Source organism: Scatophagus argus, chromosome 15 (assembly GCF_020382885.2).
Source record: "Scatophagus argus isolate fScaArg1 chromosome 15, fScaArg1.pri, whole genome shotgun sequence".
NCBI lineage: Eukaryota > Metazoa > Chordata > Actinopteri > Scatophagidae > Scatophagus > Scatophagus argus.
In genome coordinates, this window is record NC_058507.1 from 10622918 (window position 1) to 10638847 (window position 15930).

At 42.1% G+C, this 15930-nt stretch overlaps 1 protein-coding gene across 5 annotated transcripts in view; it reads left to right on the forward strand.

Moving 5' to 3' along the window:
- Positions 1-15930, forward strand: part of LOC124071739 (doublecortin domain-containing protein 2) — a 190647-nt gene that overhangs the window by 82890 nt on the left and 91827 nt on the right. The window contains exon 10 of one of the 5 annotated variants that reach the window (XM_046412564.1): positions 1307-1995. The exons of 2 other annotated variants lie outside the window; for them this stretch is intronic. In XM_046412564.1, coding sequence (XP_046268520.1) covers positions 1307-1525 — 219 coding nt within the window. In that variant the 3' untranslated portion in view covers positions 1526-1995. Of the gene's footprint in view, positions 1-1306; positions 1996-15380; positions 15770-15930 lie in introns of those variants that run through there. 2 more of the 5 variants (XM_046412565.1, XM_046412575.1) reach the window with 2 other exon arrangements.

A 15930-nucleotide genomic window follows, 5' to 3' on the forward strand; every position in this document is an offset into this window, starting at 1 on the left:
AATTGGCTGGGTGTCCTGTACTTTTTTAGCAGGGGGAGGGGGGGGGGATAACAGATGTTAGAAATGGCTTTGATAGGTATATTGGCTCTGAAGAAAATCCAAGAGTATTTATGGTTTGAAACATGAAAGGATCCTGGCTTGTGGATGCGTTTATATTTGAATGGCACACACTTCATTACTTAATGATTTGAGAGGGCTGTTAGGAAGCTAAGCCTGAGCCAATGAACCCATGACCCCGCTGAGTCAATGTGCTAAACAGATACAGGTTCTGCTTCAGGCAGTTATACTTCTCACACCATGGAAATGAAATAAAGGAGAATATATTGGATTAAAATACACCGGATATTGCAAGAATTAGATATATTGTATGTATGCATAACATTATATAATAAGATTGTTAAAGAAGCTATATTCAATATTTCATATTGTATCAGTGGATCAAATAACTGTATTTTTATAGTTAATTTTTTATTTAAAGTGAAAGGAGTTGCTGGTAATGACAAATTCAAAGAGAATTATTAGCAGTTCTGAAGCTCTCCTCTGCTCTTCAAAGCTTCATAGTGTCTTTCAGGTCAGTGTTTCAGTTTCCCACTTTGCAAAGGTTCCCAACATGCATTGCAAGAGAAGACAATAGCTTTTAAGACCCAACTTTTCCTGTTGCCTTCGGTATAGACTACACAGATTTCTTGGATCCAGCACCTACCAGTCATAACTAGAACTGCAGCTTAAGGCAATTCTGCATTGGCTTCAGTGGTGAAACGTAATGGTTATTGCTTACTGCAAAGCGGTATGACTCAAGCAGTTATGTTGCTCACGGGCACTACCATGGTAGCTATTTGGTGTGCATTTACTTTCCCTGCCCTGATCTTTCTAGCTTGGCTTTTCATTCCCCCACTTCTCAAACCACCAGCCTGCAGTCTCGAGTCTGCAAAGCTATCCATTTTACTACATATCAGACTATCTGAGGCACTGAGGTCACTGAAGTGCACCACTATTCTTCACTGTGCGTGTACGGTATAGTATTATGTCACTCCACTTTCTGTGCATCTGGCACAGTGTGTAGGCACAGCTGGTGTCAACAAGGACCTGTGCTGTCAAAAAGCACCAAACTCAGGTCAAGGTCACAGAGGGAAAAGTTAGTGATGGTGGGAGGAAGGGTGGTGGCAGTTGTGACTGATGTTGTGGTTGACTGCTCTCTGTCTACAGCACCACCCTCCTCCCCCTAACAAACACGCACACATAGACACACACCCACACACAACTCCTTTCATCCCCTTTTTCTTTACTATGTCCCCTTGTCATACAGCACCCCCCTCCTCCCTCCCAGGTGCTCAGAAACGATGTGGATGAGGTCGAGGACATGAGGAGCCCACCGGAGAGAGAACAGATGTCACATGCCTCTTGCACCATGCTCAGGGATAGGTGTGTGTGTGTGTGTGTGTGTATGTTCTGCGCTGTGACAGGTAGCGTGCCGTGGTTGAAAGGTAAAGAGCCTAGGCCCTACTCCCAGAAGGAAATGGAATGAAATGGGGCCCAATGCAGGGGGGGAAAGGGCACCAGGATAAAAAAGAAATGTATGAAAATAGGACCTGGTGTGTGAACTCTATAAAAGGCTGCCATTTGAAAAATAGACTGTAAAATGGGATGTTTTCAAACAAAACTTAAAAAAATCCCCAATTGTCAGTAAATGAACAATTAAATATTCGTTTAATTTGAATCGCTCCCCCAGAGAGAGCTATTGTATATCACTGGGACAACCATCACAGAGTGCAAAGTCATTTACTGCTGTTACAGCTGACAAGACAAGGTCTTTTGTCATGGCAGCATGCATGCTTTCATTTATCATTCATGGGTCATATTGTTCTAGATTGGTGATTAGACAGTTGGCAGACTCAGAGCTACAAGTACATTGATGGCCTAGCTTATGCACCTTATGCACTACACGTTGATTAGAGGTTAGCTTATTTTATGTATGAGCCCTGCACTTTTTAGCTTACTTATTTTGAAAGTATGGTAAATTCAAAAATAAAGTATATTCTTGATCAATATGATCAATATATCTTTTTTTCCCTCATAATTTTTTCTTTTTGTCTTACACACACGCATACACACACACACACACTAAATGTACACTCACCTGTGAATTATCTCATTAGGAATCACGCTGATAACAGACACGTCATGTCCAGCCATGTCTACCACATAGAGAGTGATCCAGTGCATCCCCTGTGGTATCTCCCTCTGTGATAATGTACATATTCATTATTCAACATGGCCTGTCAGATTAATAGACTGTTCGGTAGATTAGCTGGTTAGCTGTCTGGTGGTCTTGTCTTTTATCCAGAGACTAGAGTGCCCTGACTAAGCACATCATAATGGCAGCAATCCCAAGTGGTGTGTAGCACAGGTGTAGACCTACTTTTGGCACTTGTGATCTGGTCTGAGTTTCTGAAGGGTTTGGACAGATTATGTTGTCTCTACATCTCTGCACTGAACGCTGATCATAACTACGTTCATGTATGTGTATGAATATTTACATGCCATGTTTTTGCCACAAGGGGAAAAGGATTTATCCTTCAGTTGGAGTCAGAGGTATTCTGTACCTTCCAGGTACTGAAGCCTATGAATATCCGGTAGAGCTTAAGTGTTCAAAGCCACCTTCATGTTGTGGCTGGTGAGTCCTGCATGATAAGCAAGCATCTGTTTCCTGCAGCAAAGTTCTCTGTTGGATGATGAAGAAATCAGAACCGAATGGGCACTGCATCCTAGAAGTGCACGCTGTTGTATGTGTTGAGGTAAATGCATGCATGTGTATTTGTGTGCGTGTGTTTATTCAAGTGTGTTTGTGTGTGCTAACCAAGCTGTTTAATCTGAGCCAGTCATTGAGTTTAGTATGGTTTTGGCAGCTTTTCGTCTTTCGTTTGAAGGTGACATCACTCTGAGGATTCTCCACATGAGTGTGTATGCTGTGTGCGTGTGTATGTTACGTGAGTGAAGCTACACAATGTGTGTATGCTACACATATGCTGACAATTATGCGTCAGTTTCCACAGGGAAACCAGTGGGCTGGATGGAAAGTGTATTTGAACCTACATTACATAAGTCTACAATCAGTGGGTATGGTAGTGATTCAAACTATGGTAAATGTGTTGGCATGAACTAATCAGGGACTCTTTCATCTTCTAGTGTTGCAGTTTATTCATCATTCTGGCACAGTGCTCTATACTGTAGCGGCTGTGTTGAGGTATAAGCTGTGTGTGTGTGTGTGTGTGCGTGTTAAAGAGAGAGAGGCCAAAAGAGTCTGAAGGTGAACAAATGTGTCTATTCCCATAAATAATTAACATCATCCATTTCACAGCAGCATTACACTCCACAGCTTTTTTTTTTTTGCAGAGCAGATGAGGCAAGATTCTCATCAAGCTCCATATTCCAACAAACACTAAGGTTAAAATTAATTGGTGGAGCGGATTTTATTGGACAGCACTTTATCAATGTTTTACAAGAGGATTGCCTCATTCTTAAATTGCCATCGTGCTGATTGTATCACTGATTTGGCCTTTGGTCTGAGACCAGTGCAAGACTCTTCTCAGTTCCATTTGTCGGGCCCCTCGAGTGTTTACAATTGCCTTCCCTTGTAAAAATCAGACTGGTCTGACTCTCCCTGCGGTTGACTTTTGTTAACTATGAGGTGCCACGTCCCTGCTCTGTATATAAGAGAGAAGCAGCCAAAAAAGCACCGCAGGGGCATCGTAAAAGAGCCTCACAGGATATTGAAATAATGACCGTTGTTTGCAAAAACAGGACAGCCCAACTCAAATCATTTCCTCATGTATTTGTCCTGAGCGATCGTAAAATCTTCCGAGAACACTCAAAGTTGTCTGCGGTCTGCTAATCCAATATGGAATGGGGCATATAGAAAAGAAACATTGCCTCTAACTACCTAGTTATCTGGCTGAGTCTGCCAGGCAGCCTGAATCTGTTCTGGTTTTTGGCCTATCAGTCTGGAGAGTGAGGGCACAGGCAGTGAATTAATGGTCAGGAGATTTATTTGTTTGGTGTAATAAGGACTGTAAAACAGTAAGAGCTCTGTGCAGCCTTGCAGGGCCCCTGCCCCGTGGGTACAATCAAATGTTGCCAGTAAATCAATAGAGCTGGAAGAGGTTTTTATAACCTGAGTTTAACACCAGGCTCTAAGTGCTCCAGGTGGCAGGTCATTTGTTCATTATCCCAACTTATCACAATAAACAATGGCAACTCTGATTGGACTACTCTGCTACCACAAGAGGAAAAATTGGAGAGAAAAAAGACAAAAATCTCAGGTGGGCAAGGGAGGGCTAATAAGGAAGGCAGAGAGTGGGCAGGAGACAGGGGAGAACCAGAAGATTAACCACTGTAATTACGTACAGGAGCACAGAGTGCTGGGACAGTAGGAGTAACAGATAGTGTGAGAGCTCTACAAGCTGTCAGCCTGTACAGATGACTCCTCTGATGCCACGGTTATAATCGTATCTCTCTCTTTCAGTGCCGCCAACAGGTTTGGGCTTTTAATATTGTAAATACAAGCAGTGGCGCCTGGCCTTTCTTTGTGGGAGCAAGTGTGCAAATGTACATCTCAGTTGAAAAGAAAAAAAAGGAGCTTGAGTTGTGTACAGAAACAAGATTAATTTCTTCAATAATTTTGTAGTCTCTTTAAACATGTCTCAAGCTGGTCCTGAATTATATTGCGAAAGTGGATGTGTGTGGATGCAGAGTCTGAGCCAGGAGTGGTAGTGGTATCATGGCGGTGAATGACTTCACAGAAACAGGTTTTAATTCAAGATTTCAGGGTGTCATGAATTGTTTTTAAATACATTACATGACATTGAATTGCAAAAAACATAGTATTTTTAAAAAATCTGACCTTTTGGATCACATATGATTAGAAAAAAATGTTATTTGATACAGCATTTAATACTGTGTTAAAGTACAACCACCCTTCAAGCTCAAACACTATAGAAAAGAGAGAACTGAACATGCTTGTGTAGTAGGCAGAGCAGTTGATTAGGACTGCATGCTGTTTGCAGACTGCTTTACCCAAAGGACCTTACAGTAAAGTAAGTGCATTTTTGTGACCCCACTGGGAATTGAACTCCTAACCCGTGACAACCACATGCTTTATCAAGTAAACTACAGTGGGACACATGGTTCTGTACCTTGTAAAGTTGTGTGGTGTGTTTGCAAAAGGCACCCCAGCATACGGGAACCCCATGGAATATCAGTCTCATGCAGCACAGCGTAAAAGTGCTCCACTCTTTAGTTATTCAAATTTTGTGTGCTTAATTTATGACTCCTGTACAGGAGCATGGCAGCTGGAGTTTGTAATTATACAACACACTCCACTCTTTCTACTCTGCTGCAGACACACTACTGCATAATTTACATGTCTATTAGCTCATCAATTACAGTGTAATTACTTGGATGCACAACTAGCTTTTTACCATATTATAAAGCAAGTCATCAAATGAATAAGTGAACAAGCAAACAAACAAGTAAACAAGGTGATAAAGAAAGAGAAAACAAAGAGATGTAAATTGAAAGGCTGGATTTTCAGTATGTAACAAAAAGTCACCACGGTTCCTACATCATTACTTGCCTTCGTATTCCCTCCGTCTCTCCTTCCTGAATTTAGTCCGAGAGGGCCTTATCCTCATTTTATAATCTGCATTTGTTTACCCCTAATTCCACTGTTCTGCAAACTGTCTCATGATTCATTACTGTGATTAATAAGCCTATCATGTGAAACAAAAATGCTGTAGTGTTGCATCTCAAGACTCATTGTCTGTCCCTAAGCTTTTTCGGGGATGCATAATCTAGTATCTGTTCCTGCCTCTGTCTCTCTCTTTCGCTTCTCTCACCATCCCTCTCTTTTTCACTTTTTGATGAATTAATGACAGAGTGATTTTAGAAATGCATAATGCATGATAAGAATTGGTTTGTAATGGAAACAAACAGAGACACTGCTGTAGGTCGGGGTGGCAAATCTATTGACCATCAGCAGAGTCTCATCCAGTATGCATTAGTTATAGAGGTTAGATTTGTTTTTGTGCTGTGAATACTAAAACTCGAGCCGGCATGAGAAACTAAAAGTGCTGATGAGCCCTTTGCCATTTGGCCGTATGGATTGAACGCTTGTCGTTTCAACAGCCTAAGAAGAATGTGACAGTAAAACAGGCTCTCTGGGAACTTTAAACTGAAATGGGTTGTGTTTGGGGTTAAGTTGGGAACATATTTTCTTTCCATTTGTGATTGGTTTCAAACAACGTGTCTCTTTTATGTGGATGGAAAGGGATGAACGAGAAGTAACTTGGAATAATCATGGATGAAGTTAAAAGAAATGAATGGCAGTGATCCCATCATCCATTCACTTGGAGCACAGTCTCAGTCAAAGGCATCTTTCCTGCAGCTTTCCCATGTTGCATTCGTCATTCTTTCTCACAAAGTCTGAATCACATGCAGATAACACTGTCTCGACTCGGGCAGTTTGCACAGAGGGTATCCTTGAAATATACCTTTAATAAACAAAGGCCTCATTTTCTTTGCAGCATTGGGCTTTTATTGAACCTATACACAGTCAAAACAGCCCATTCAGCATTCAGTGCATTCATGCTGCTGTTATTTTGGCTGCTGCAGGTCATAGTGGTGATAAATCTGGGAAAGTTAGCCTTGGTAATGGACTCCAGAAGGGGTCTGGGACTTAAACAGTGATGAGCAATGGAAACTGTGGTCAGCAAGAGAGCAGCTGTAACCCTCTAACAGGCGTAGACAAGCTGGGAGGAAGGAAACAGCCAAACGTTCAGAGGCCCAGCGATGGGTCTATTTTAGGAGAGGGCTGGTGGGAGAGGAGGGAGGGGGGAATCCAGCCGAGCAGAAGTTGAGTAGCACATGTGGGGATATGCTGCAGGCCGACTGTTGAAGGAGCTGTAAGAGCTCAGCAGGAGAACAAGAAGGGCTGGAGATGAATAGCTTGTACAGAGACGCCGTTAACTCTAAAAACTAGTTTTTAATGTTGGGTGTGCCTCGAGAGTTTGTGTAAAGGGTAAGCAGAACTACACAAGTATAGCCTGGGAAAAAATGTGTGGCAAGCCACCGTTGCATAATCTTCTCAAGACATGTTAGAAACTAGCAAAGGGAAAGAAGCTATAAAGAGGAAGAGGTAAAGAGAGAGAAAGAGAGAGAGCCTGCTGCTTGTTTGTCCTAAGTGCTGTCTCCGGTTTCGGTCCTCTCCTTTTCACCTTTGACCCGAGAATGATCCTCGATTAATGCCATTTGTTGAACACAACGGATTCTTTGTGAACATCCAAAAAGAAATGACTCAGGTATTGATATGTATATTGGCCCCTGTGGGCTCAGTCTTCTCTGCAGCTGGACGATTCTTATCGATGACTATTTGCTGCCACCACAAGTTATTGTCTAAATAATTGATTTAATTGATCGGGCTCAATGGGAATCAACAAAATGACTGGTTTTAGTGTGTGAAGATGTTTCTTGGGAATCAATACTGATTATTACTCAAAAGGGCCAGACTGTTATTGCGAGGTCATCTATGAGGCAACCTTAACTGTTTACATTTTAAACTGCCTTTTATTTGTGTTTTGAGTCTGAAAGATTCTTGCCATAAGGCTGAAAGCCCCTCGTCTGGCTTGTGTCTTGACAAAGTAAATAAATGACTCAGTACCCTCGCCAGTCGGGTTGGAATGTCAAAAGTCAAGGGGTCAGAGCTGCAAACAGCCAAATTAGGTTTGAGGACACCATAAGCTCAGTTCCCCTCTATTTGATTACTGTCTACTCATGTGCCCTAGAACATGGACAAACAACCCAGACACAGCTTGCTGGAGAGTTTAATGTTGGAAATTTGAAGGAGAACATACAAGCATAGTAATTCAGGTACCTTCAACATCCAGCACAACTTTTAAGCACAGCAGTCTTGTTTTGATTGAGACCTTATGTGGTTAAAACAAATGCTGGGTTGGAAGAAAAGCTACCATATTGAGATGGTGGGGTAAAGTACGTGGCAGTGCGCAGCGTCTCAATGGGAAGAAAACTATGTACTATGTGTCTGTTATTGGTGAAATGTTAGAACTTCTCCTGTGCAATCTGTCATTTGTTTTCAGGGCAATAGGAAACCCATGGGATATGACTCTCATTTCAAACATTAAAGAGATTTCCAAGGCACTTGAAGTAAACAAATTAGACTTGGTGGTTCAGATGGCTCAAATGACAATATCTCTATAATTGGAAATGATGAAGAACATCTTTGATATGTTGGAGGCTTCAGCATGTCTAGAAAGCAGTATGAAGGGAAGCCTGTGGTTTCACTCAAAATCTCAGTCTCATTATAAATCTTCACAGCGATACATTTTTATAATGCTGTGTTTGGCTGAATAAACAGTTATGATTTGGCACAAAACAGACACTGTGGACGCCTGATCTCAGCGAGCTGCCAGCCTCTCTGCGTACACGATGGAAAGCAGGGAGCCAAGGAGCCTCTCTGTTGGAAATTATGAATATAAAGTCATGCATTATAGATTTGCTGGTGAATTTATTTATTCTCCTGCAAAAGTCGGAAATGTAAGCCAGCCAAATCAATGTGGGAGAGTTCATCTCTGTCCACCTAATCATTTGCTAATGGCTACTATCAATTGTCTGCCCACGGCTTCTGCATCCAACACTGCTGCAATTAAAGTCAACAAGCACATACTGTACTGTCAGCTAAAGGTGCTTTAGCATGGGATTCCAGGTTAATGTATTGATTATCTCCTGCATGGTAAATTGGATTTATTCCACATCATCAGTCTTGTTTATTTATTTATAATCACTCTGTAATTTATCAAAAATGAAAGATTTTCTATCCTGCTGATGGCTAAGAATGTTAGCTGTCAAGGTAATCAAATGTATTATTTTATTTTTAAGTATTACACGCTCAAGTCTTTTGATTTATGTGCCAAATGCTGTTAAATAATAAAACAAATCTGAGGAAACAGAATTTGTTGAGACCAAAAAAAAGCAAAGCGAGTCCTGAGAGAAAGAAAAACAGACCTAAAGGTGCAGTGCTATGGTAATGCAACACTGGACAGCACTTGTATGTCACACAGACTTAACAACAGCTTGCACTTTTTGAACATGTTACTTATTTATTTATTTGCTTGCTTGCTGGCTAGCCCCACGCCCTCATCCTTGTGCTTCTGCAAGCGTCGACAAATACATCACAATTCAAAGGAGTGCTTGCTTTTGGAGTATTATTATTTATTCATGATGCCCTGCAGTCTCCCTGTCCATTCCAGACATTGTTTTAGTGTTTCTGTCACTGTTTTTGTAAAGACAGTGACACTGGTCTAACTACATCTCCAGATCACAAAAGGGAGGTAGTGGCAGTTGTGTATGCTGTGGCGCATATACTGTATAGTAATGTCTGTCTGCATTAGTGTGCCTGGTCTTTTGTTCTGGCAATGAATTCCCTCCAACAGGAATCCATATGGTTAACATTTAAGTCACAAATAAAGAAATGCAAAAATGCAACAAATAAACAAAATGCCCTTTTTTTTTGCATTTGTAATACAGATCAAGCCTTTAAAATATCACAATCGGGATAGTGAGCAAATTTAATAAATACGATTCATCTACCTGGGGTCAAATTGTCCATAGTTTTCGTGACAGAATGAGATGAAGATGGAAAAGGATTTAGTATTTCACAAACTGATCTTTTATTAACATATAGGTGAAATCCTAACCTCAGCCAAAGAGCCACAACCAGGCTTCAAACCCTGAATTCTGATATGAGGGTATCTTTAGGTGATCCCAGGCTTCCTAAGTCACACCCAAGCTCGGAAGAGTGTTTGTGTGCATACTAGTGAGTTGTGCCCCACCTCCCCTTGGGTAGACCTGTCTGGATCATCTCATAAGAATCCCATTCATTCATCTGTCCTGTAATAAAATGGCCTTAGCAGCGAGACGCTATTTGATTGCTGTCGGCCAGCAAGACGGCTCTTCACCATAATATAATATTCCCCCTGTAGTCTGCACTTTAAACCTGTCTCACACTGACAAGCATGCATCACCCCATGGGGTCAGTGGGGTCTCCCATCACTGTCCAGCCACCTAGTCTGACTGACGCAAATCCTTTAGAATTGCCTGTTTTGAACTTGCGCATACGTCCCCTGTTGACACTTTCAGCACGTCTGTGGATCTCCAGTAACAATATCACCTATAGAATCAATCTCAGCACTGTGTTTGATGCCTATGGAAGCCATTGATCAGCTCTTTGATGTCATGGCCTTTCATAAATTGCGACCTTTTTAGTATTGGCACACCCCATCACTCCTCCAGACAGTCATGCTTGTGATTCTCTCCAGTGGGCAGAGCAAGAGACTGGGAGTCCAAGGCAAACCAGTGCAGTGTCACAGGTGTCAATGCAGCTGCTCCTTATTGACAGTTAGGCTCCCCTGGACCAATGAAATGAAATCGGAAATGACAATACCCCGGCTTTGATACTGAACTGACACCTCATCCCAGAAATGTGTAATTGTGGCCCCTCTAGGGAATTTTTTTTTTTTCGTTATTAAGAAATAAAAAAAGTCAATGTTTGGATGGACTATATATTTTAAGGGAGCTTTATGAGGAATGACAAGATTGGTACTGTAGTGTCACTCAGTAGTCATCCCTATATATTTAAAAAGAGATGTCCAACTGGCAGCATCATGTGTTTTATAAGCTCGGGGGCCTTTCCAATGACACAAAGTCATCTAGTGCTTTTCTTTCCTCTGCGATGCTCCAAGCAGTGTGGGTTTTCAGGAGAATGAAGCAGTACTTTAGCTTGTTAAAACTGACCATAAACAGCTCATTGTTTTAAGAGGGCCAGACGCGGTCATTTGATACCAGCACTAGACTGGCTTCTTGCCCCTTAGCTGCCCTGTTATTTCACTCTAGCAGACATGGAGTTCTACAGATGAAATATTGCCAGTATAAGGCAAGCACATGCTGCTTGGCAAGGATTTGTATGGAATATTCTTATAGAAGGGGAAATGTTAAGAGCTCAGACTCAAAGCTCATGGTAGATATTAATGTTACAGTGCGTTATAACAGCTTAATTTTGCTTTCATGTACCAAAATGTCAGTTGTATCAAAGGTATCAAAGATATTTTTTCACTGTTCCTTTCTCAGTTTGCATTTTTCTTTGAATCTGTTCTGGTGAAGCAAATCAACTTAAAGCAGCAAGCAGCAAAAAACATGATCAGAAACCAGTTAAAAAATAAAACAAACATTTATTATTAAAAAAAATTCTGAGTTGTTTGTTTGGATGAATGCAAAATTTTTCTGTGAAGATAAAAGAGACGGTGCTTTCTGTACCCCACCTGTCTCTTTTCCACGGTCCTCTCCCTCCACACCCTCCTCTCTCTGTTTCTCTCTTTCATATTCAGCCCATTGTCGGTCTGCCTGAAGGCAGTCTGACGTGTTCTCAGCGTGCTCCTTTACATGCACATGTCAGCGCAGTTGAATGAGTCACCCGAACTGACAGCAGATGGTGCTCTTTGGGTATGAGAGGCCTGATCCGTCCGCTCAGCCCACTCTCTATGCAATCTATCATCATTCTCCTTCTCTGTCTTCTCCCCCAAGACCACTGAGGGGACTCTGGACCACCATCCTCTGTGCCATCATTTACCTTTGTGCAGGGGAATGTCAGCCGGCTCAGCCTTGGGCTTTTTATCCAGGGAGCTAGCGGCAGCTAGTCGACGTGCAGTGTAGACAGGGATCCATGGGGCACTTCTTAATGATGTGGTTCAGTGATAAACCAGGGAAGACTGACTGACGGAAAATTGTGTCGGTGTGGTAGGAAAAGCAAGAACGAGAAAGAAGCGTATTGAAGAAAGACTGCTGGAGGACAGCGTAGTGAAAAGGGTAACTGAAGTTCAATTCTTTAAACTTTCAAACTTGTCTCATTCTCCAAATGTTTGCATTATAAAGTGTATGAAAGATAGTTTTCCAGCAGCAGAGACATGCTTTCAATAAACCCTCAAGTGTTGGAGGCTAACTACAAGAACATTATAAAATAAGAAAACCCTATTGATTAGCATTCATTAAATCTGCGCATGGAGAGACACTTTATCCAGACTGTGTCTATAATGTGATATAAAAGCCATCATAAATTAATTTGGGAACCTGATCTACAATCTGTAGGATTTAGTTGTTCACAAGCCCTCTCACCCATTTCTGCAATGCAAATGTCTTAATATGCTGGAGTGTTGCTTGCAGCCAATCAGGTATATTGCAGTGATTAGATTAAAATCCGATTTTTCCGTCAACTCAGCAAAGCTGTATCGGTAGTCAATTAAGATCTGTCATAATGTGATGGAGGACAGTTTGAAATGATCCCCTGCTCTGCTAAATGTATGACAGGCTACTACTAAAAGGGTCACTGCCGTGCCCTTGATTCACCAGAGGCTTTAAATACACAATCTGCTGGTTTCAGCATATGCAATATTTCTCATAGTCTCCAAGTGAAACGTCAATGAAGTGTGTCTGCAGGCGCCTGTGCAGACAGTTCTTTATGCAGTTCCCATTTTCCCACACAATAGAAATCAATGCACAAGTAATTCACATATTCATTAAGAAAATATGTCCACAGTTCTAAGCCTATTTGTGAATTAGCTGACAAATTATTCCTGTTCACATTAGTGCTTTGACCGAGTGGCAGTCAGTGGGACTCAGACTTGGACACTTTTTTTTCCACCCTGTTAATAGTCCTACTTAATACTCATCAATCATAGCAGTCAAAAAATATTGATTGCTGGCCAGATTAAATCAGAGTTATTCCACTGCGATGGCTATTACGAAGTACAGCTATTACAGTGAAACACTTCTTGATTTACTGTGAAAGAGGATCTGCTGCCTTGTTGTAGTGTATTGTACTGAGCTGTGTGTGTGTGAGTGTGTGTATGTGTGCAGTTCAATCCAGCTGATTTCATCATCAGTAAATTTTCATTTTCCTCAGCACGTATCTGCTTTTCCATTCACCCCCTGGGGATTTATTACAAAAAACTATGCATAAGAATCAACTTTGCTGTGTGAACGCAAGTTATCGGACAACCTGAGGTAGATGTTACACTGTGTGACTCCATCTTTGCATAATGTGGGTGACCCATAAGTGTGTGTGTCAGACATGATGTCATCAGATATACTCACGCTCGAGGGTAGTGAGACACAACTGAACAAATAATCCACTCTGTGCGCTTAGAAAAAATGATATTCCCTATATGCCACAACCTGTTCTCAGCCACACTGAGTGTATGAAACCACGCTCTGATGGAGATGTACTGTCTGCCGCGTTTGACCTCTGTTGACTCCATCACAAGGGAGTTACGAAAGTCCTGTGTGTAGCGGGCCTGCTCTGTGCTGCAGTTGTGTGAGCTAAAACGCTTTCAGACAGGTGCTGCAGAGTGTGCCTCAGTGCACCGAAACAGCTGGGGCCGGTCATCAGCGCTCACCAGAGATGACATCACCTGACAAGTGTTCATCTGACTCATCTCCCGCTCTCTGGCTCCGTCTCAGGCCCCTGACACATGCTTCACCTCGGAGGCACTCGTACAGGAAAGGAGGGCTGGACAGGACAAGAGCTGGTCCTATAGCTGCAGGCTACTAAGTTCAGTCATGCTGCTATACTACGCCAAGACCATTTAAAAGGGAGGTGAGGTAAGAGGGCAGAGGCAGGTGATGCAGTCTCACTCATCATCATACTCTGACAGGTGCGATGCTTTGCTTCAGTGCATCAATAGCCCTTTAATACCCCCAAGAAGAATGCTGCACTCAATGTATCATTTATTAGGGTAGTTAGAAAAGAAATAAGCCGGACACAAAGGGCAATTAAACTAGAGGAGTCAAGAGTAGGAACAAGGCTATTCCAATTTAGTGTGTAGGGTTGTGAATCAGGGAAGGTCCATCCCTGCCTAGGACATAAAACAGTGATCTCTTTAATTACCTAGCATAAAATCCACAGCACAATATTCTCACCCCAGTATTATACGGGACTGAGGTAGTATGATTCTCTGGAGGTGACTGTCTTGTACTGTGGCAAGGGGAAAGATGAAGGTAATGTAAATGGATGGGCTCTTTTGTAGGCTGCTGTAAAAAGCAATCAATTAATTTGGTAATTTATACATTTCAGTAGAAGGTGAACTGGATGGAATATGTGATTTGCCATTAAACTGTCCAACACATCATTCTTAACTTTAGATGGCTTTGCACGCTCTGAATATCTGGTGAACATGCTCTGCATTTTCACAACACATTTACAGCTGTGCTGCCTTTCTGTGGTACCTTCGTGATCAATAATAAAGTCTTCCAAAGTGAAATGACAGCATGCTGCCCAAACCTGCCCTGTAATTTCAACACATCAACTGAATTAACAATAAAATAACCAATTTAGCTCAAAGTAAGTAACGTATAAATAATAATTAAGTAAGTCGTATAAATTGATATATAGAGAAGTATGCTGTATGTGCAAGAGAGAGTACGATAACGATTGTTACGGTAATCATGCTTATGATAAAGATGATGATGCCTCATAAAATCATAGAGGAGGTGTTATTACTGCAGCCGTTCTTCAGCCACCCTCTTTCGTAGCACATCTGATAAGTGTGTGCTGGTGCCGCGCAAACAGCATTACATCATCCTGCTCCTTCCCGGCAAAGTGAGCCGTGGTGCAATGAGATCAGAGCCCCCTTGTTATCCCAGTAGCAGAGCAGACTGCTGCAGGACCTAAAGGATCCGCTCCTCTTTGCAGGCAGGGAAATATGTGAGACGCTGTTTGTCTGCAGCCCACACAACCCCAAAAAACAGATCTCAGCTCAGGTTCATCCACAGGTGAAACCTCTATTTCAGGTGCAGAGCAGAGCAAATCTGTAGAGGGCTTTAAATACACACAAATACCGACAGAGAGGCACAAATATGCAGAGACACTCGGAAACTTACAAATCCCCAAAACACCCCATGGTGTTTGCTGTGTGATCACAGAGCATACAAATCATTTTCTAGATCAAAGACTTCTTGTAACTTTGAGAGCTTTTTCTGTTGAAATCTTTTTATATCTTTCTGAATTACTCCCAGTTTTCCTGCAAACACAAATCCAGACAGAACAGTTTTATTTATTGCTTAGAGTCACTTTGTTGTGTAACAAAAACACATTTCAGCCACATAGCTGGTTGTCAATGAAGATTTAGCTTTATCAGATGTATGTTATTCTGGGCACTGGCCTGTGTCCTTTCCCTCTGGGTTACCAAGTGCTCAGTTGCCATTTGGGACTCAGACGTATGAAGATGAATGGACAGATGATGTGATTCTTGTGGACCTAGGTGACTCCTGTCCCGGATGCGGTTACACAGTCTCCACCCTCACCCCGTCTCCCATTCTGCTTATCCTGCCTGTGACACCGTAATGATGACAAAGACTAACAAGTAAACAGCAGCATCCAGCACCACAGAGGACCCTTTTATGGCGCAATGAAAGTGAGGGATGAAGCATGGTTGTCATCCGGGGGAGCTCCAGCAAATCACTGCACAACGGTGAACAGCCAGGCGCTGGAGTGGCGATGACCGTGGCGGCGCTGGCATTGAGTTGAGCTGTTTGTCAACAATCACTCGATCTGTCAGCGTAATGCAGCGCAACAAATCAGCTCAGCCACCAGTCTCTGTCTGTGGCCAAGTGCTGGGAGAAAAACAGAACGGTGTCACGGCTGCCGGAAGCTCAGAACCTCCTCGGATACCTTAGTATGATTTGGTTCTGTTTTAAAGTGAACGTTGTAAACAAGTTGTCTACTTGTAAGTGCCATATTAATACCTTATTAAGTTAAAAAGTAATATGAATACATTTGTTTTGTTTAACTTTTTGGCCCTTTTATCTTGA